Raw genomic sequence first — 23,910 nt, forward strand, 5'->3', positions numbered from 1 at the left:
TATTTTTTGACTGGCTGGGCAGCTATGAATGCTCATGAATTATTAGCACTCAATGAATGTATTTGTTAAACTTAGAACAGGTTTATTTATTGTTATAAAATCCAGTGAGAAATTCTCCTAGTACTTTGTTAGCAGTACATTATGTGCTTTCTTTAAAAGTATTTTTTAATGTCACCCTAATTTTTAGCATTAATAAAAAGATCTGCTTTTTTAAAGGAGAAGAAATGCTTTGTATTTCATTCTTAACTCTCTCTTCTGGTCCCATTTGCTTTTTTTCATTCATTTATTCAGTCATTTTATTTACCTTTTTAAAAAATCCTATAACAAGTTTATTATAGCTATTCTAACTTATTTTCTTACCAACTCAACTGAAGGCACTTCCTCAAGGGAATATAGAAGTCTGCATCTTGTTCGCCCAGCACTTTCTTTGCTGTATTGTAATCACTGAAGTGGTAGATGCTCAGTAAGAACTTATTGAATCAAGGAACTGAGTATGAAACTGGTAGTGGTTATAGCATCCATTACATCTGTCTCTTTCCAGCTCCGCTCCTATGAATGCTTTAGGAACCTTAGCCAAAAAGAAGGGATTAATTTTGAGTCATCACTCTCTTAAATGAAAAACTGCCAGATGTACAGTTAACATCATTTGTTGTAGTAACATCTAAATCATTGTAATTATTCCCAGGTAACCATTTTGTGAGTGAGGGAAGGAAGGAAGGAAGGAAGGAAGGAAGGAAGGAAGGAAGGAAGGGAGAAAGGAAGGAAGGAAGGAAGGAAGGAAGGAAGGAAGGAAGGAAGGAAGGAAGGAAGGAAGGAAAGGCGAAAGGGAAAGAAAGGAAGGAAAAGGAAAAGGGAAGGAAAGGAAAAAGGGAAGGAAAAGGAAAGGAATGGAGGAAAGGAATTGATGAATAATTAGACCTACATAATGTGCAGTTATGTAAATCAAGCTTATATTTTTACCTTAAAAATATTTGACTGTCTTGGATATTTAATGATTATAATATAGCCCATATTGCTTTTTTTCAAGTAAGGTATTATGTGTATTCTGTCACTGTTCCTTCAATTTCAGAATACTAAAGCAGATAGTTCCTATTGGTACTTATTAGGCTACTTTAACATCATTAAACACAGTAAAAGTATATGTGTGAAAAGTTAATTTAGCACAATATTTCTATCTTTATGTCTCAAGGACTATAAAGAAATAAGAAGGAGATAAAGTATATAGTTTTATCAGTGGTATGTTTTTATGTTGTTCTGTGTTCTCTGCTTCCTTAAGTAATCTTAATATACTGTTCAGTAGGGTAGGTACTATACACATGTGGCAATTTAAATTTAGATTGATTGTAATTAAATAAAGTTAAAAATTACGTTCCTTAATCAACTACAATAGCTAGCTCTGTTCTAAATGCTCAGTTGTCCCATGAGACCAGTGGCCACCCTATTAGGACAGATATAGAACATTTCTATCATCACAGAAAATTCTGTTAGCACTGGTAGACCATCATACACACAACTCCTTACCTTTTATTTTGCCACATTGTACATAAGATTTTTTGTTTATAATTTGAAAATGAAGTTTAATATTTTCTAGAAATACTACCTTGTTAATTTCTTGAAAACTGTTCCCCAAAGTGGTTGTTTTATCAACTGTATATTTACATCGGCATGTTCTTTTTTTCCTTTGTTTTTCCATTTATTAAGATAGTCAACACCTGACACTTTCACCATTATTTAAATCTCTGAGTTCTGTGATGAATACAGTTGAAGTAATGCCTCTACGTATTATTAACTTGTAAGACAACATAGCGTATGACAGTGTCTCCATGCGCCTCATATACAATGAAAAAAATACTTATTAAATGGTGATTTTTCCCCCTTTATCTTATTAAGTAAATTATATGGTCCTTTTATATGGAAGCCTCCATAGTTAGAGATGTAAAACAGCAATTTCTTGGTTCTATAGCATGACATAGTTCAGAGCTGAGATTAGAGAAACCCCGTAGAGTTGTTAATACTTGAGGGCATCCCCAACTAGAAAAGTATGCGAATTTAGGCATGGGAGGAAGGAAGGATCTGCTTTAAATTTAGTGTAGGGTCACTGAATCTTAATGATAGATTAAACAAGGGAGGTAGAATAATGAATAGGGGTATGCAGTGTGTAGCACTAATACCAGAAGTCCATGGTTTGTGGCGGTTTTTTAATGTCCTTTCCCATATGGTTTTGAATAGAGTAGGTTATGGCAGGGATGAGCTAAGGAATAGCTTTGTTAATGAATAAATAGGAGTAATTTTTTTTTTAACGGGAGACTTCAGACAATTTATTTGGAATGCCTACTTATTTAATGAATCATGATTTTTAAAAAAATTGCAAACATTGGCTAGGGTATTCCTGTTATTTTCTTTATAAAATAGCTATATTTACATTCAGAGCCAGCCCTAACAGTGAAATCCTTGGGTTGGGATTGTAACTGCCTTAATTAAAACCCAGTTGTGTGGAGCTTCTGAGCACTGGCAGCATCAGTCCTTAGTTAGGGTTTGGTGTGTAGTATTAGACTTTAATTCATAGTGTCAATTCACTTTGATAAGCTTTAATTAAATTGTCGTTTGAAACAAGTTTCCTACTCTACTTCATTCACCTAAAATTAACAAGGTATGTGATTATGGTGCCCATCCTCTTATTACAATTTTGCTCTTAGTCAAGGCAGCTACTTTCCTTAAGATATCCCCTCTGCCCTCCCACCCACATATCTCTTGGAGAGAGAAATACTGAAAGCTGATCTTGGAAAGTAACAGGTTAGAATCAGAAAACCTAACTGGATGCACTTCTAAATATCACTCAGGTCTGCTCTTCGGAGATTACTTAGTATTTCCAAAAGGAGAGGTTAAATAGGTTGTCTCTGGTGCCTTGGTTAAGCAGAGTGAAGGGAAATGTAACTCTCCTGACTCCAGGGCCCCAAATGCAAACACTGGCCTAGTGTTCCCAAACTTTCTCCTTGATGTGGATGACTTGAATGGTTTATTTTCACTTGGTGAGCCACACCCCCAGGCCACTTTAGTATTCATGGCAGACCCCAACACTAAGTCCCTTTGTTGTCTTTGTTTTTTGCATTTTTTTGTTAACAAGAAAAGATAAAATTATAAGAGACCTGATTATAGACTGAGCTTCCATTGCTGATGGTTCCCACCACTTTTTTCAGCATCTCAGAGAAAGGCAAAGGCCTGGATGGGCAACAGAAAGCAGCAAAGCAAACATAAACATCATGTGTAAGCATCAGTGTGGTGCTACCCGAATGGGTAAAGGATACTACGGTCTTTATCAAAATATAAAGATGGGTCTTTGCCCAAAACAGTAGGGTTGGCAGCATTTTAAAAAATTTGATGTTTCCTCTAGAAGCAATGGTCTTTCTTTAAAAAAATTTTTTTAAGAGGAAAGAAGAAATGGATTAAGAACTTTAAAAATCTGCATAATCATCCTGACTTAGACTAACTGAATGACATTTGGGCAAGTAGTTTAATTTCTGTGTGTGTGTGTGTGTGTGTGTGTGTGTGTGTGTGTGTGTAAAATTTAAAAGAAAATGAAATTCTATGAAAAAGCAAATTGGTAGGGTAGATGTCATTGCCCCACAATTTTACATTAGAACCTGTAGAGATTGTAAGTAAAACAAATTCTTGACCAGAGTTTCACTTGTCCAAATCAAAAGCATAAAAGAGGGGTTGGCAAGAGTGCCCAACTGTTGAGAGAAGGAAAACTGGAATAATAAGGTAGGGCATAATTTACTGTATATTGGCAAAGTAGAAGAAGCAAGCCTATAGTGTGACTGTCTTCATATTCTTTTATTCTAGGCAGAACTCTTATATTAGCATAGGGTGGAAACTCAGAAGGCTTTGCGCAAAAGTTTATAAGAGAAAGAGCCTTTGCTACCTCTCAATTTATAGTTTATTTACTGTTTTAACTGTTCTTCTTTTGCCTTGATTTATTTTCCTTGAAAATTTTTTATCTTGATGTTTCTTTCCCAGCTGTGTGTGACACCAGGAACTGCCCTCTTACTGTGAAGGCCACATTCAATTGTTGAAACAATAACAAGTTGCTATTTGATCTGGCAGTTGTCATTCCTCTATTAGAGTGCTTAAAAGTACAAAATCTACAGCCTGTAACTTTCTCTTCATTGCCTGTTGCAGCACAACAGGTGTGAAAAGGCTCTCTGGGTCTCATGACAGAGCTTTTTATTTATAGTTGGTTACTCTTACTTGTTACCACTTAATGCCCACCATTTAGAGTAAGTATAAATGGTCTCATAGAAAATTCTTACACATTGCGTTTATAAGAGTGTCCAGTGGGAAAGAATTTTAAAGATAATTTAATACAACCCTTTATTTTACAGAAGAGGAAATTCAGGCTAAGAGAAGATTATGTCATAGTCATGAAAGAATCTAGACTTTAGAATCTCCGAGAGCTAAATTAAATCCTAATCTCACCATTTATTAACTGAGTCACTTTAGGTAAATTATTTATTGTCTCTGAGCCTCAATTTTCTCATTTGTTAAATGAAGATAATAATACATGTAAAAGGTTGTTGTGAAGATGGTATGTTAACATAAAACCTAGTTCTTGGTTTGTAGAAGATACTCAGTAAATGTTCGGTTGCTTCTCTTTCCTTCCCCTTTCCTTTGTTCAGGGTTACTTATAATTAGTAGCACAGCTGAAATGAAAATGAGATTGTTCTGACTCTAAGGGCATGTCTTTACCTTGAATAAAAACAAAACAAAACAAAATTCTTATTACAGAAGTAATAGAAACTTAGAAAAGATAAAAAGAAAATAAAAATGAGTCATAATACCATGATACAGAGGGAACAAATTTTATCTTTATTGTGTATCTTTTTTCTGTGTGTACACGTACTATACATACACATATGTAATATATATTCATACGTGTATGTGTATATATGTATATATATGTGTAACTTAATAACAAGCAGAAATGTACATAATTTTGTAACCTGGTTTTTCTTTAATATGTAACGACTTTTAATGTTAGTAAATATTCTTCTATATCAAGGTCAGCAAACTTCTGTAAAGGGATAAATAATAAATATTTTAGGCTTTGCAGGCCATACAGCCTCTGTTGCATCTCCTCAGCTCTGCCATCATAGTAGTTCAGAAGCAGCCACAGATGGTATATATAAACAAGTGGAAGTGGTAGTGTTCCAATACAACTTCATTTGCAAACACAGCAGACTGAATTTGGCCTCTAGGCTGTACTTCGCTGACCCTGGTTCTACACCATCATTTTAATGGATGCATGATATTTCATTCATTTATTTACTTATTTATTCATTCATTCATTTATACTATTATTGGATATTAAGAATTGTGCCAATTTTGTATATGTCTGATGATATACAAGGTGCGATGAATGTCCTTATAATTAAATATTGGGTTTTACACATATGATTATATCCTTAAGATTAACTTTCATACTGCTTCTGACATTACATCAAATTGTCTACTAAATTTCAGATGTAAAAATCAAAACATTTCTGATGTACAAGTATTTCTTGATTTGCATAATCCATCTTTGAAGTAATACATAAAATTGAACTTTATAAAATGGTTAAGTTAAAGTAAAACTCCTAAAAATGTTCTTATCATGTTCAGTTATTTCTAGGATTGACTTTTGACTTAATTGGTGTTTTCCATTGTGGAAGGAGTTATAAATTGATTGATTTACTTTATTTTAAAAGGGAAAATTTTAAGAGCATTTTTTTGAATGACTGATATATTCATTGCAGGCATTAAAAAACATTTGTATATGTTAGGCCACTAAATAGTTTGAAAAACTTTGCTCTCTTATGGTTTCCAAAAAGAATAGAGAGGAGATATTGCCCTCTAGGACAAAGTATTGACTGACTGATATGAGGTTAACTTCTTGCTATTTTTCCTTTAGGTCTTGTTTCAGCTAGCCTAAGAGAGTGACAAAAAACGAACAAATAAAAAAACTTTAGCTTTTCATTTGCTTCAAACATGGTTCTCGGATGTTTAGGAACATTTATTTCTTCAATTCAGCTGATGTGTAGAGGTGTCTTCCAAGTTTACTTATTTATTTATTATTTATTTATTGTGACCAGTATATCACTTATTATGGATTTGCAATTTTACTGTATTGTCTAAATATATATTATAGCCAGAAGGCAATCACACTTAAGCTTAAGGCAGAAAACAGAAGAATAACACAAATTTTCAATGATGAAGATAATTATTTCTCAATTATTTCAGTGCTATAAAGTCTGTAGTATAGAGGTAGTGGGGTATCTCATTAATTTCTTAAACTAACAATGATGACTTTATCATTCAAATAAAATTATAGCATGTCTAGAATTTCTGTAACAAATCATTATTAATCATATTTATTTTCAGGATTGTCTACATTAGGCACAAATTCAAGGAACTTGAACTTGAACCAGGGAGGCATGGTTATCTGGGAAAGCCTATGATTCACACATCCTAAAACAGTGCTTCTTAAACTTTGGCTTAGTAAGAATTACTTAGAGGGGGACGCCTTGGTGGCACAGCGGTTAAGCGTATGCCTTCGGCTCAGGGCGTGATCCCGGCGTTATGGGATCGAGCCCCACATCAGGCTCCTCCGCTATGAGCCTGCTTCTTCCTCTCCCACTCCCCCCTGCTTGTGTTCCCTCTCTCGCTGGCTGTCTCTATCTCTGTCGAATAAATAAATAAAATCTTTAAAAAAAAAATTACTTAGAGGGCTCGTTAAAACACAGATTGCTAGGCCCCAGAGTTTCCAACACACTAGGTCTGGGACAGTTCCCCCAAATTTTCATTTCTAGTTTTCAGGTGATAATAGTATTTTTCTCCAGGTACCACACTTTGAGAACCACTGTTTGTAGAAAAATAGTTGTTCTATTTATTGTTGTTGTTTATGATTTCAAATTCTGCAACTTCATAGTTTCTTGAAACCTTTTTTTTTTCCAGAAAGCTCTTAAAATTTAGCATCTTAACTATTTGTGAAATATACTTAGCCTTGATCATCTGTAAGCATTTTCTTAGCACTATAGGAATTCTCTTTTAACATCCAGGCTTAACCTTTGGCTAAAGATATGAATTTATTTTAATTTATGATCATTAGTTCAGTCACTTTAAATATGATCTAACTTTGCAATTTTTATATCATTTGCACCCACACCAACCTTTTAGGGTAGGCAATTATGAATATAACTATGTTTCTAATGAGTGTTAAATCTTATCCTTGGTAGTTTTTCAGGATGGCTAAAATCCATTTCCAAGTATATACATTCAAATGTGTTTCCATATTTGATTAGCTTTATTGTCATCATTCCCAGTAGTCTCTTAAAATGCCAATTGTCAAACTTCTTTACTGACAAGAGGTAGAATAAGTTTTTTAAGTATGGTATACAAAGCAAAACTTAGTTACAGTTGTTGGAATGGAGAATTCAGTTAGAGCCAAAAGATGTTTTAAGGAGCAGAATACAGTCAGTTCAAAGCCTGATTGAAAGCAACTTCAATTTTATAGTTTTCTTCAAACAACATCTTCATTGTTTTCTGGAAAAATGGTATTTGAGAAAAAGAAGTGTCTCGAGTTACTGTTTTTATGAGGAGAGAATTGCTGAGTCTTTTAAATGGTTAATGAGAAGAAGTAATAGTTAAACACTTGGAGCATTGATTTCTGATTTGAATTCTCCAACACAGGCCAGCCCTGAGGGAAGGGGAAAAAAAGCTTGCTAATTAACATTTGATTACTGATGCCACCTTCTCATTCCCCTTGCACCATCCGGTTTCAAGTGTTTTTGTTCAGGAAGGATTTTTAGGATGGTTTTAACTTGCATTTTAGTAAAACAAATCCTTCTGCAACTGCAGTGAGTATATAATATGTTAAAAAAGAAGAAAAAGAAAAGTCCTTAGATATGAAGTATGTGTTCAAAACCCAGTCTGGATCAGGAATGATTGGTTTCTTAACTATAAGCCTTTCAGAGCACCAAAGATTGCTAGGAAACTGGAAGGAAGCCTAGTCTGTATGCCTTATTTTGATTTAAACACCCACACACAAATACTTATTTGTTCAGTGCAGTTACTATTTAGCAAACTCCTAACCAGAGCACCATTTGATAGTGTGAAGTACTTGGAGTTCAAAGTTTGATATAATTAAAATTTGGATAGGTTCTAACAGGACCAAAGGCCTTTTTCTTCTAAGATTGATAAGAGAATGAAATAGATATCTGTTTCAGGGTGCTTTTTGGTAAGGGTTGTAATTTGCCATAGTATTCTTAATTCAGAAAAATTAGGAACTAGAATACTCATAAATTGATAGCTATTCTAATCCCATGGCAATTAAGTATTTTGTTTCTTTTTTTGCTCTATTAAAATGTTTGATATGTGAAGAATCCTGAGCCAGATTTCAAACTTTTAAAGATGTTGACATAAATTAATGGAACTTTACAACTATATCACTTAGCTAGTAATATTCTGGCAAAACCATAGCCTCACTGATAACATTTGGTTGATGGAATAGTTATTTGGGAAACCAACATGACTGGCTTTATTTTTAAATGAGAGTTTGTAAGAGGAAACTGTTATTTATCCTTTTAAAAAATGTAGACTTTTTAGTGTAGTAAAAAGCAAAAGCTAAGACTCTTCTCATCTAAGAAAAAATTCACTTAAATGCTTATTATAAATCTGTATTTCTTACCTGAAATTATTTGCAATTTTCCTTTTTGATGTATTGTATTAACTCTTTACTATTTTTCTTCCATGTTCATTTTAAACTTTCCCATATTGCTTTCTTGTTCTTGTTTTCTTTTTTTCCTGTTCCTAGGATTAACTCCAATATTGTCATAAAATTTTAGAATTTTGAAAATCAGAAGTGATCTTGTTTTATTCTCTTCTAATATTGAGTAAACTAAGTCTCAGAGGGATTTCACCAACTTGCCCACAATAACAGCTGGACAAAATTAAGACTAGAAATCTAGTTCTCTCCTCTCATTATGGCATAATACCTCAAACCTTGTGCCTTTTCTACTGTCAGAATCTGCTTTCTCTTGGATAGTACTGAAATGACATTTAAAATTCCCTGAAATGTTTTTCAGTAGTTTGATCAACATTTAGCACACAAGGAATGATTTTATTAAGGCTGACAAGTTTCTACTAAGTTTTTTATATTTCAGTTTGAATAGCTACAAACAACTCATTTGAGGCTAATCTGAGCCTCAAAATTTAGCCTTTACCAGAGTAACTTCCTAAGAATTTTTTTCCTAAGAAATTCTGATAAAATTTAACTAAAAATAAAATAATTTGGAAATTTATGGAACTCAAAAGAAAACTTTGTGGGAGATGAAGATCTTATATAATTTTATATTGAGCAGGTCATAATAAAAATGATCTTTTCCCCAGTGCTGTATTTATCACTGAAAATTCCACATGAGGAAATATGAATTTTGAAGTAAAGAGCATTGCTTAGCTTTATACATTAATTATTGTATAACAAATAGATGTTTATTATGAAAAGCAAATAAACACATCAGTACTATATTCTATACTATTTCAAGTTAATATAATTTTTTTCTTCATCACAAACAGTTGTCTTATCTGAAGCAATGGGAAGGAATGAAACTATCCTTTTAGAAAATCTAGAAAACAAACTCTGAAAAGTCTGTTGTCAATCTAGAATACTTGATCCATAAAGAGTATACTTTGCAACATAACTTTAATGTTCAGCTGGTAATCAAAGCATTTATTAAATTTCTTCAGAATTAATTGAAACATTTGCATAGTTTAGCAGCCTGAAATCTCAGATTTAGAGCTTAATGCATAACCAGAATTGAAAAGATTATGAAGGTTCAGCATGTTATTGAGCTAATGCTGATCAAAGAAAACGTGTAAGACAAAAAGGCCCTTAGGAAATGTTACTCTGTGAAGTGCCACTTGTCCTTAACTGGAATTTAACACAAATCTCTAAAGATGAAACTCCATCAGAAGTAGCACAATAATGGCAGCTGGGCATGTCAGCTACAACATCCTAGCCTGTGTATGTTCTTTCTGCCTCTCTCAAGTGCTGTCAAATCTTTCAAGTCAGTCAGTCTCTCAGTTTCTCTCTCTTCTTCCCCGTCCCCTTCCCCCTTCCCTTTAGTCCTACCTTTCTTCCCTGAGCCTCTCACTTTCCTTCTTCCTCTGTTTCTCCATCCTTCTTCCCTCTCTGAGAGAACTCTGTGTTCTTCATTTGATTCATGATGACCTTAAATTCATCTGCATCATTTCATACACAGCTGTATTTTGTTACTCAGGTTTCCTAGAATACTAATTTTTTAGAAGAATCATTTTTACTTTTGTGTGCATTTGGGATTTTTTCCTTCTCTACAAGATTGTGACGTAAAATTTTCATTAAGTAAAACTGTCAGTAAAGGTAATGGAATTTGAATATCTCCATCAGTAAAACTATCACTCGTTTTGTGCTTTTGCTATCATTATCACTTATCTTTCTTTCATATAATGGTAAAATCTGCCTATGGTTGCAGCATTGATAAAATAGGGAATTATTTTTGAAAGACTAGTTTGTTCACTTAAATTGTTGTTTAGTGATTGTGGTTTAACACATGATTCTTTTTGCTTAATCTCAGAAACTCTGTCAATTTAGTTTTTCCATTGGAACAATCAAACATTAGCCTAATATGCTTTGCCTAATATGCTTTACGTTGTACTGTCTCAGCCAAGTTCTGTCCACATTAACCAGTTTATTCTATGACAGGTTGCTTAACAGATGTCATTCTGGGAAGAACAATGAAGCCAAATACTTGTGCAATGGCTAACATTACTCTAACTTTGATCACTTTTGTTCAGCACATCAGTCTGGCGTTGTGCTTTATACCAACATAACACTATAGCCAGAACATGCTTTTCAGGCTTAGAATAGCAAAGGAATGTTATTCAATTCAGTGCAGTTACAGATGAGTTAATGGAAGAAGAAAAATACTGTTTATTTCATAATACCATATTGTTGTGTTTTGGAATTAAGGTGGAATTTAAAGAATCCCACTCCAGAGTTATTTGTTTCTAAACTCAACCCATAGTATTTGTGTATACTCTTCAATGCTGGGGTAGGCTTGCCACCTTTCCAACAGATAAATATTTGTCTTATCTTTCTACTCCCCCACCAAATAGCTGAGGAAGCTTGGTATATCTAGTCACCATAATTCAAAAATAACTTTAAGAAAGGAATTTTTTGTGTTGAGGCCTGAAGTCTCCTCATAATCCCTTTTCTGTCCTTTCCCTTTCTTTTATTAATATAATGCTTTGGGTTTATGGAACACCCTTCTTAAGAGCAGTACTGTTTAAGCATGACAAAATAGTCTTGGCTAGTGGAAGTGGTCAGAAGTTTGCCCAGTTGCATTTGGTTAAATTGTTGGGTTGATAATAACTAATGAAAATTTTCACACTTAATGCAACTGGCCATAAACAAAATACTGCATGGTAGACTGGCCATTGCTAAGAACCTCTGAAGAAAAGCTGTTTGTTTGAATTGAGTGGGGATCAAGCCATGCCCCCAAGCTCCTCAGTTCTCACTTACTTAGTCTTTTTTCACAGGTGTACATTAGAGATAAAAATAGATTGAGTTCCGTGTTTTGTTTTGTTTTGTTTTTTTCCCCAGTGAATAAATATCTCTATTTCACTGGAAGGATAACTTAGATGTGTTTATGTATAATAAACAGTAATGTGATACAAGATGCTGTAATTGGACAACATGATACTTTAGGCTTCTGCGTTTTTAAAACATGAATGAATGCTGCTTGTTTTCCATATCGAAGTGGCATCATAGAACAGATTATGTGCAACATTTCAATATTAGCTTTACTTGTTACAGTCAGGTATTCCTGTAACTAACTTGAAGAGTTAGTTAAGATGGGGTGATCTCTCCATTCTTAGACTTCTTAGTTTTTTAAATTTGTATATTCAGAATGATACAGAATTTCTGTATCCTATTTAGAAGTAAAGCTGAAGACAGATATGACACCTCTTAATTACTGGGTAACATAGAGTTTAAACTTCCAGCACTTTATTTGGAGAAATTACTTACCTCCTGTCCTTTTAAAATGAAAGGTATAATGTTGCATGTTGAGAAAAGTAGTTTTTCATCTTTAACAGTATTTAAAAAGTATCATTACTCTATTTTCAGGAAGAGCCTAAATAGTATTTTAATGGATGGCTCTCAGTTAATATTCTGTTGAAATAGTTTTTAATTTGGGGTGATATCAAAGAAATAATCTGTGCTGCTTTATTAAGCTTTATATCTTTGAAACTTCCACCAAACAATAAAGATACCTTCAGATTTTTCCTCCTGCCCTCTCCAAAAAATAAAACAAAACAAAAACTATATAGAAACTTGAAGTATATCTTTTGTTTATTGCACATCATGAGTCATTTAAAAATTCAAAACATTATTAACATTTATGATTATAATCCATCATAGATGAACTGTGCACCTGAAGTTTCCTGACTAAAAAGAAACTTGAAGTCATCCAGGAATATAAAAACAATTGGCAGAGGGAGATGTTTATTGAACCTTTATTTCACCTAGCCTTCATTGAGAATCTGCTTTTAAATTTGGTTTAGATTTTTTTACAAAATTTTTCTGACTTTTGTTTTCCTAGTTCCAAATTTTTGTTTCAAATCCAGAAGAGAAAAGGAAATACAATAAATATCACATAAATGGCAATGATCATAAGTCATGTGGAAACCTTATTTTAATTGTGCTTTTTCTTTGTATAGGTAAAGAGAAATGTGTATGACCTTACGAGTATCCCTGTTCGCCATCAATTATGGGAGGGCTGGCCAACTTCTGCCACAGATGACTCGGTAAGTGACAGTTATCAGTTTTTTATTCTCTTCTCTTTTTTGCCACTTTCAGTCTGATTGGTTGTGATAATAAGCAGAAGCAAATATTCTGAATGTTCCATTGAAAGAACTTTATAAATCAAATAATATGAAAATAAGGAGTTGTGATAATTTGAGTTCACTTGCAGAACAGATATCATAAACCAAGTATATCAGCGTTCTTTTGGTAATGTTAGTATCAATATCAGGAATTTGATGCTGCTTGATTTAATCTTTTCCTTAATGAAAAGAATATATTTAGATGTTCCTAATGAAATATCCTAAGCACAATTTTTTCCCCTAAATGACAGATGTCTCAAAATCAACCTAATCATTATATTTAATTTTAAAATTACATTTCCCATAGCAGGTTGATAGTTTTTTAAAAAGTTAATTTTTATAGTAATATTAATGGCCCTTCATTCTTAAAATACCCATAATTTTCACCGCCGTAAAAAGCTAGAGGAAAAGATTTAGTCTGTCATTTTTACCTATTATTTTGTCTATTTACGGTGATTATCCTACTGTAAATTTTTGAAACCTTTCCTCTCTCTGCCCTGTTTGCAGTGATTATTCTTTCCTAAGAAAGTAAATTTTATCATCTAAGGAGGCCAGCTGAAATTACATTTTGGCCACTTTTACCCATAATCTTGTTCTCACACCCTTTAAAAAAAAAAAAGGAAGAAGAGAAGGTAAAAGATGAGAATGTTTCAAGAATTTTGAAGTTGTCCAATGTTTGTAATGAATAGGGCTAAAAAGAAATTGAGACTTTGTAAACATCTTTTAATAATAAATACCCAAATGTTTTTAGCTAGGAAGCGAATTACCTTTTTGTATTTTCTAGTAAATACTGTGTTTATATCTGTATAATAATTACTTCTCTCTCAGCACCACCATCATACATTTTGTGGAAGATAGAAACATTTTTAAACAATTTATGTAGATGCTGAGTCTAAATTATTCCACAATTTAAACACAGTGCTTTTGGAAATTGCTTTTGTAGGTGATAGAACTTTAAAAATAATCAGAAAATGGAGGAACTTTTTTTTTTTAAGTGAACTCTTCCAGTAAAACTTGTTTTCATTAGGCACATTTATTTCTAAGCAACTGATAATTAATGTTGATATAGTCAGTCTTTAGAATTATTGGCTGGTTGTCCATGGCTAACGGGTAAGGATGTGGTGGTTGTTTTTACTTTGGATTTTTTTTTTCGCTATTGGAGAAAATTTGACACATTTGACAGAAATGTGATACATTTATTTTTACAAAACTCAGAGTGATGTTCTTAAATGATAGCCTCCTGTTTACCTGTGGAGACATGGAGAAACCAGAAATGTTCTTAGCGTTGTCTAATAATCTGTTACAAGAAATAATAACATTAGAAGAAAATAATTAAGATCTGACCATGTCACTTAAATTCTCTGAGCTTCAGTTACCTCACTAATTTGCAATATTGTTATGAGGAGGATTAGTGACAATATATGTATTGTACCTGGCTCATAGCAGACACTTAATAAATAAGTCACTATTGTAATTAATATTAACATATAATATTAGCTCACAAAATTATCACATGCAAGAATTGGCTGGGTTATATAAATGAAATGGTATTTGAGATTTGCTTCAAAATAACTTGTGGGGTTGGGAGAGTGAGTGGAGATACAGGTAAATCCAGGTAAGCCACGTATTGATCATTGTTGAAGCTGGATGATGGGTACATTCAGTTTATTATACTGTTTTCTCAACTTCTGTATATATTTGAAGTTTTCTGTAAAATTTCTATTAAAAAATTCTGTAAAAATTTCTGTAAAATTTTCTATAAAAATTTAAAGTAAAAATAATTGTAGGAACATAAGGTGATATAGTCCAGAAATGTGGGACTTCATAGGGTTTGAAAAGCCAACTGCTCTGAGACCCCATACTTGAAAACACCGGACTGAAACAGGCTTTTCAGATTCAAGTTCCAAGAGTGATAGGCAAATTTAGTAAAGAATTCAGTGAAAAATTCTTCTGTAGGATCATGCCTTATACATTTTAGGTGTTAAAAAAATACTGAGTTGACAGTCTTTTATGAGGCCCATGTTTTAATGATTGTTATAACATTTAATTTTTTACCAAAGAGTTCTAATGCAATTTCATGCCCCATAGGAGAATATGGAAACCAGCTTAAACTCACCATATTCATGACTATAATACTACCTGGTGTTGTATCTAAGTCACAGCTAACACAAGAGGGAATCTCCATTAAGAGACTTGATTCTTTTTGCCTCATTATTCATATTTGCACCTTGTCCCAGAACCTGTGAAGTGATGCCTGCCCACACCTCCCCAGAGCAAATGTTGCCACATTGGCAGGATGTTGCCTTGAGCTGCATGATTTGATACAACAAAGATGTTTAGGGCCAGGCTGCTTTTAACTGGTGCCATAGCAGATTCACTAGCTCCAGTACTTAGGTTTTGGCAAAAATGGCTTATAACTGTAGTCTTCTAAGGAGATCCCAGCCAAAGAAATGTCATGAAACCTTTCTTTCATTAGGATTATAAAAACTCATAAAGCTGGTGCTTGTAATCTATATTGTTGCAGGCGATGGTGTTTTTTTTTTTTTTTACTTATTTAAATCACTCAAGTGGAGGCATCTGCTACAAAACAAGATCGTCTTCACAGCTTAGGGCATGAATTGGGTACAGCTGAGAAATGTCAGCTGTGTAAACAGCCTGAAATGTGTTACCAACAAAAATATAATTAATTTCTTTCCAAGACAGTGTGCCATAACTTAATACTTAGAATGGTTTAACTTTCAGAGAAAGCACCTGAACATTTTCTTCCCAGTGCCAGAGTAGAAGACTGATTATAAAGGTCATTAAAAGTGAGGTTAGTTTGCACTTTTCCCGCTCAATTGCAGATATTTGTGTGGCTTTGAATATATAGTTACTTTAGATACCAGTGGCTTCCATGAATTTATGGAAACATCTTAGATCAAGAAGTTAATGGATTTGAGATGATGCAGGTATTCTAAAATTAGGCCATGGCGATGTTGCAGAACTCTGTAAATTTACTAAAAATCATCGAATTGAACACTTAAAAATGAGTAAATTTTGTGGCATGCAAATTATACCTCAAAAGCTATTTTTTAAAAAGTTAATGGAGAGAACTAGATTAAAATACTTTTTTCATTTACATTTTTATGTTGCATGAGAAATTTTTTGCAATAACACAGGAGATGTTTTCTTTAGCATACTTCTCATTAACCTTTGACTCAGCAAACGGGACAAAGAAATAGACTTCTTATAATTAGATTCTTGTATAATCTTGAGTCTCTTACCAGCCTGATAGACTACACTCTTTTGACATTTTCAATGCTACTCAGTGAAGTCAACAGTCATTTAAAACATTGTTGTCCCATCTCCCTTCAGAGTTAAAATATTTTCTTTGCTTGTAGTTGTACTCTAATGGGGTATGGGATACTGTATGAATTGTCAATAACTCTTTCAGTTCCTTTTGCGCTCTTTCACCAGGGAAATAGGTATCTAAAGCTGCACCAGTAGGGGAATGTTTTCATGCTGTGACAGTTCAGCTGTGAGAACAAGGAGTTGCAAGTAGGCGAAAATCTCATTTTACACTTTAACAAGGATGCTCTTGGTTTCCAGAAAGTAGAAATAATTTTAACACTCTGAATTATGTCTAGACACCTTATTTATTATAATGCAGACAATTTAAATATATGTAGCTTTAAAAATTCCAAGTTTTAATAATGCTTATACAAAGGAAGAAAAATCTTTCCTTTTTTTAAATCTAAAAATTGTTTTTTATAGTTTAATGTATTTTAATAGCAAACTTACTGGAACAGCACAGGAGAGAGACAATAGTAAAAACATGTACTTGCATGTAGGACAACTCAGAAAAGTATAATGAATGGATGGAATCCACTATATGATAAAAATGCTACAAACACCATTTAGTTGCCATCAGTAAGAAATTTACTTGTTTTTAAAAAATCCAAATGCAGGCAGAAAAACTTAGCAGTTTTATTTATAATTGTTATTAAGTTGAACTGCTGAAACTTGTTCACTGAAATATTTTGACTTGCGTTAATGCTTTACATCCTTGCATTTATATTAAAAATTCACACACAAATGAAAATGGAAAAATTGCCAATACCTGATTTGTGTCCCCTATTTTTCCACTTTCAGTCATATACTTAGGTATCTTTTGACCCCATGGAAAAAAACATATCTAACATTCAGAACTACCAATAACAGGCAGAAGAAAAAAAAATTTTTTTAAAGAATGAAATGCTTTCCATCAGTGGGTTCTTAAGCACATTCTCCTCGTGTGTGACTTGCTAGCTGGATGTCTTTCTGGCATAATTGTTACACATTTGGCATGGATAGCATACAGTTGGTGTCTTCAAAAAGGCCCACCAGGTAGGCCTCACTTGCCTCTTGCAAAGCACCAATAGCTGACTCTGGAAGCACAAATCTGTTTTGAAGTCCTGAGCATTTCTCACACCAGCTGCTGGAAAGGAAGTTTACGAATCAGAAGTTCAGCGGACTTCTGATAACGTCTAATTTCACAGAGTGCCACAATACCAGGCCTGTAACGATTAGATTTCTTCATCCTTCCAGTAGAGGGTGCACTCTTGCTAGAGGCTTTTCTATCCAGTTGCTTCCTCAGTGCTTTACCACCAGTGGATTTGCAGTCTACTTTGTAGGAGCCATGGAATAGAGACCTCCTTACTTACCACCCTTCTCCTTAAGCTAGAGCTGGGTGAGCTAGAGGTGGTGCAGCAGTGGCTGCAAACACAATTTAATCCTTCAGGTTTAATACTTTTTTTATTGTGTACCTTTTTTTTTCTTCTGAGTTTACTAATGGGCTTCTGTGGTTTCATCATTGGCTAAAGGAATGTTAACTCAGAATTTAAGAAAGTAGGAATTTTATTTTATTTTTTAAAGATTTATTTATTTTAGAGAGAGAGAAATAGAGAGCGGGGGAGGGGGGACGGGACAGAGGGAGAGGAAGAGAGACTCTTCAAGCAGACTACCTGCTGAGCTTGATCCCAGGACCTGGAGATCATGACCTGAGCTGAAATGAAGAACCGGACACTCAACCAGCTGAGCCACCCAGTTGCCTCTTGAGAAGTTCGGGATTTTAGAATCAGTTCTTAGGCATGTGTTAGGAGTCAGAAAGCTGCTTATTAAATATTTTCACATTGAAAATGAGATCATTTATAAGCAGAATCATTACATAGTGGTTTTTCTCTAAAATAAAATAAAAACAAAACAAAAACCACACACACACCCCTCCTTCCTTTCTGTAGTTTTAAATAAAAAGAAATTGTGAGTGTAGGTATGTTTTCTGCTTTGATCCTTCTGATGGGAACCATTTTTTTTCTGTAACTTCTCCCTGATGCATTGAGTTTGGCAGGTGTCAAATTATGGACATTCCCTTGCCACTGGATCCCTGCCCTCCACTTTACAGGAGCTGCTGTCTGAATAGACTCTCACAATTACCACATACTTACTACACTGTAGTTACCTACTAAGTAAACTCATAAGCTTCCACTATAGTCATTCCATCCATTGTTGCAAGGTTAACATTTCTGAAGTGCAGAATAAATCCCATTCAGCCTTACTTACTTATCTTAAATGGCAACCCAATACTTGCTGGTTTAGGTACAGATTTTTATGCTGGCACTCAAAACCCTTCATTCTTTGGTCTGAAATTTCTCTTCCAGGTTCATTTTCCCATATAGGCCCAGAATAAATGCTGAGTAAATAGTTCTCAATGATTGAATATGATAATATATATATATCAGCTTTAGCTAACTACTTATTTTGCTATTCCTGAAATATACATGATACTCTCTCCTACTCTGTGTCAGTTAATCATACTATTCCTTCTGCCTGGAATACCTAGAGCAATAATTTCCTTTCTCCAAGACTTTTCTTCAAGAAACTTTGCCCATATGCCTCTTCCCGTGCCACCTTCTCCAACCCTCTTAGAAATAAACTTATATTTCTATTCTTCTGTCTTTCAAAAAAAGATTTATTCATTTGAGAGAGAGAGCATGCATGCATGTGAGAGAGGGACAGAGGTTGAGAACCTCCAGGCAAACTCCCTGCCAAGCATGGAGCCTGACATGGGGTCAACCCCATAACCCATGAGATCATGACCTGAGCAGAAACCAAGGGTCGGACGCTTAACCAACTGAGGTGCCCCTCTGTTCTTCTATTTAAATTTCCTTATTTGGTTCTTTCCTTCCTTTATTCCTCTCACCTGGCTCTATTACTTACCATCTGAATAACCACAAACAATTAACCTCTCTGGGTGTCAGTCTCTATAACTGTAGAACACAGATAATTACTCGTAGAGGTATTGTGAAGACTGAAAGAGTCAATAATTATAAATACAGTACTCCTAAGTTTATTTTGAAGATTAAAGTAGTCAATACAAAATAATGTCTAATATAGTTAACTTTTGGCTGTTACTGTTTTTTTCATCCATCTCTCTGTTCATTCACTGGACATTTGCAGAACAACTGTTATAGGCCAGTAAACATGCTGGCCCTGAAAGTTGCAAGACTAAGGTCCTATTCTTCAGGTCCATTCCTCAGGGATTGCAAAATATAGTGTGAGACAGATGTGTAAGCAATGACAATTAAAGTTTATGTAAATGCAAAGGGATCATTGAAGAGGGAGCAACCAATTTTGCTGACAGATGGGGGTGGTGAAAGAATGACTTCCCAGAGAAAGGGATATTTGATTGTATTTTAATTTGTATTCTTGTGTTCCTCTCTTTTGTAAGTTCTAAAAATTGAGAGTAAGAACTGTCTTCCTCATCTCTGTATTCTCTGTAAGGATCAAACATAGTGTACATTCACTCATTTGAATTGTTCAGAGCTCTACTAAGTTGACATCTGTGACAATAAACAACTAAACAGTGAGTTTGTATGATTATAGTAACTTGATAAACTGAAAATCAGGTTTATTTTCTTTCTAATAAAAATTAAATTATCAAAACTCAGTGTTTCTTTAGTGGCAAGTAAAATAACATAGTTGGGGTGGGGGGGCAGGGTAACACCAAGCTGATTCATACCAAGGTATGCGTGTGTGTGTCAGAGCAGGGCAATCCAAGTTCATTGAATTGCAGCATTGCTCTTATTTGGGTAAGTTACTTACGGTATGAATTTCAGTTTCATCATCTGCAAAATGAGGATGCTATTGACACCCTTGCAAGTCTATTGTGAAGATTAAATGGAGTAACATAACAGGTTGAAACATATAAAATTGCCACTTTTTAAGAACAAAATATTTGGATATTAACAATTTCATATGGTTTTACCTAATAGGTAAAGCACATAATATGCAGGGTTTGGCAATTTTAACTGTCAGCCCAAATCCCTATCAATGATACATCTATTTTTGTAAATAATGTTTTATTGGAACACAGTCACACCTATTTGTATATGTATTGTATACAGCTTCTTTTACACTACAACTGATGACAGGGGTGTGTGGTTACACAAAACCACATGCCCACAAAGCCTAAAATATCTACTGTTTGGACCTTTACAGAAAAAGTTTGCCAACCCCTTGTGTAATGTCTGGCATTTAGTAGGCATTCAACAAACATTAGCTCCTTTTCCCTTGAGTAAGCACCTTCTTTATATCACATACACATGCAGAATCAGAAGCATTCTTTGGGTAGCTTCAGGGCCATTTTATGCTATTTAAATTACTCTGTTGGCCTGTCCTATGTCAGACAAATTTAGGCAATCTTTGAACATCTTCACTGCCTCTTTCTGTATTTGGCAAGGTTATAGATAATGTTGCTTCTGATGGTGGTGAGACTCTGTAGCTTCAGAGCGTTCATTGCCCTTGTCAACATATAGAGTCTTTTACAAATAACACAGGCAAAGACTAAACAGCCAGAAAGAACAGCTTTGAAAGCAGAAGAAAGTTCGATTTTAAAAGGAATGAAAAGTTGTGAAATGGACTATACCCTGAATAGAGAGAGTGAGAAATTCGGGAAGGTGGATGAAACATTCAAGGGACATATTTACTCAGTAAATATGAGGGCAAACACATGGAAGCAAGACATCCCCCAACAGGAAATTTACAAGCACTATGATCTGATGCCGTGAATCTTGATTTCAGTTTATTAAAATCCCAAACCTGTAGACTACTGTTTCTGCCCGTGAAAAGGTAACTGCTATGAAAATGTTCTTCCTTCTGTAAACAACTGATGATAAAATATGTGATATATAACTATTTTCAGATATTAGATAACAGATAGTGCAGGACTCTGATGAAGGAAACGAATGAGCTTACATTCTGCCTGGAGGTAATTTCTGGATCCTAAAGTAGGGAGAAGAAACCAAAGCAGAGCCTGCTATTTTGTTGAGTTTGAAGAGACAGAGTGTTTAGGGAAGTTAAGGCAGTTAGACTTTTTGTAAAGTAGAGTAGCAGAGGAAAAACCTCTAGAAATCCACATAGTCCCACATGGTGTTTAGCTGAATACCAACCTGTGCATACATAGGGTGAAATTCCAGGAGGCTGGATAACGATAGACTGCCAGGAAAAAGAACAATTGAGAGCTGTAAGGCAAACGATTCTGAGCTTGCACAGAACTGGGAATAATTTGAGTTCCCACGAGCCATAGTAGAGGCACCTCAGTGACTACATGGGACATTCAGGAGATACTCTCCAGAAGAGTCACACCTTAATGGAGTGAATAAACAAGCCCTAGGGTGGAGACTACTCTAGGACTGCCGTTTTACGCACTTAAAAACACCCTTCAAAAGGAACAAGTTGATTAACAAATTAACAAATTGCCTCTAAGAAACAGAGTCCAACATCCCCATTCAAAAGTTACTGCACATATGAACAGCAGGGAAACCTAACCCACAATCAGGAGAGAAATTAGTCAAAAGAATTAGACCTAGAAGTGACTTAGATAATGGAATTAGTACATGGGGACTTCAGCTATTATAAATATTATGAATATGCTCAAGGATTTAAAAAACATGAACTTACTGAGGAGAGAATAGAATATATAAAATGGAATAGCATGTCATTCTAGAGATAATATACTATCTGAAATGACAATTTCACTGGATGGCTTAATAGCAGATTAGTAACTGCCAAAGAAAAGACCAGCAAACTTGAATATATAACAATAGAAACTATCTAAATTGAAGCATAGAGAGAAAAAAAGACAAGAATAAATAAACAAAGTATCAGTGACCTCTAGAGCAAAATCAAGCAGTCAAACAAACATGCAGTTGGAGTCCTCAAGGGAGAGAAAAGATTGGGGAAGGTCAAGACAAAAGAAAATATTTGAAGAAATAATCTCTAAAGTGTTTCCATAGCTGATGAAAATGATAAAACTTATAGATTCAAAAAGCTCAATGAACTCCATGAAGGGTAAACACGAAGATTTCTACACTAAGTAGTATCATTGTCAAATTGCTGAAAACAAGTGATTAAGAGAAAAAAATTTTCAAAGCAGAAAGAATTTAAAAAACGCAGATTACACAGGGGAACAAATACAGACTCTTTAGATTTCTCATCAGAAACAATGCAAGCTAAAAAGCAATGGAATGACATATTTAAAGTACTGAAAGTTAAAAAAAATGACAATTTAGAATTCTATATAAGGTGAAAATAATCTTTCAGAACTGAAGGAAAAATACTTTTTTAAACAAAAACTGAGAGAATTTGGTGCCAGCATACCTGCACTATAAGAAATATTAAAAGAAGTTCTTTTAGGCAGAAGGAAAATGACACCAGAATAAACTTTGATCTATACAGAAGAATGAAGTGCTAGTAATGGTAAAATGTGGTTGAATATAAAAGACATTTTTCCTTCTGTTTTTAATTTCTTTAAAAGGTAACTATTTAAAGAAGAAGCTAATAATGACTTTTGGACATATGTAGAAATAAAGTATATAACAACAATAGCATGAAAGAATTGTAGGAGGGTTCCTTCTCATACATGAAGTGATGTAATATTAATTGAAGATAGTCTGTTATATTAAAGATGCATATTGTAAACCTTAGAGCAGCCACTAAAAAAAAAGACAAAGCATATAGTTAATAAGCTATTTAGATAAAATGGATACTAAAAAAAATATCCAGAATAAGGCAGGAAAAAGGAAAAGAATGGGATATGCACAAAACAACTAGCAAGATGAAAGATTCGAATCCAACCACATAATAATTACAGTAAATATAAATGGTCTGTACATTAAAGAGCAAAGATTGTCAAAATGAATTTTTAAAAGTAAGACTCAATTATATGCTGCCTATAAGAAACATACTTTAAATATAATGACAGTAATAAGTTAGACATAAATGAAATGGGAAGATATTTACAAACACTAAATATAAGAAAGCTATATAACTACATTAACATCAAAGTACAGAAAAAAGAATATTACCAGGTCTAAAAAGAGACATTTCATAATGATTGAAAGGACAGTTCAAGAAGATATAACAGTCTTAAATGTGTATGCACCTAATAACAGTTTCAAAATACATAAAATAAAAACTGACAGGACCAAAAGAATAAACAAGTTCACGATTATACCTAGAGATTTCATATTCCTATCTCAGCAATTATAGGAAAATGACAGATAAGGGTATAGAAGATTTGAGCAATACTCCTAACCCACTTGACCTAATTGAAACTTATAGACACTTTACTTAACAGTAACAGAGTACAGAGCCTTTTCAAGTGTACATGGTACATTCACCAGCATAGACCATGGCCTGGACCATAAATAAAGTCTTAATAAATTTTAGAGGACTACAATCAAGTGTATTATATCTGACCAAAACAAAATTAAATTGCATATTTTATAATTTATGTAATTTATAATTTACATAAGTTATCTTTATTCTCATGCACAGTGTTTAGTAGTTTGTTTCTTTGTATGTCCAATATAATCAACAAAAAAAGCTACTAAAAGTGACGAGTGAAATTAACAAGGGCACAGCCTACAAAGTTAA

At 33.9% G+C, this 23,910-nt stretch overlaps 1 protein-coding gene across 4 annotated transcripts in view; it reads left to right on the forward strand.

Moving 5' to 3' along the window:
• The window catches only part of FAF1 (Fas associated factor 1), a 484,187-nt gene that overhangs the window by 273,451 nt on the left and 186,826 nt on the right, over nt 1-23,910 (forward strand). For all 4 annotated transcript variants that reach the window (XM_008699225.2, XM_040627323.1, XM_040627324.1 and 1 more), the window contains one exon: nt 12,793-12,879. In XM_008699225.2, the coding sequence (XP_008697447.1) occupies nt 12,793-12,879 (87 nt within the window). The remainder of the gene's footprint in view (nt 1-12,792; nt 12,880-23,910) is intronic.

The sequence above is a fragment of the Ursus maritimus genome, unplaced genomic scaffold (genome assembly GCF_017311325.1).
Source record: "Ursus maritimus isolate PB19 unplaced genomic scaffold, ASM1731132v1 scaffold_12, whole genome shotgun sequence".
NCBI lineage: Eukaryota > Metazoa > Chordata > Mammalia > Carnivora > Ursidae > Ursus > Ursus maritimus.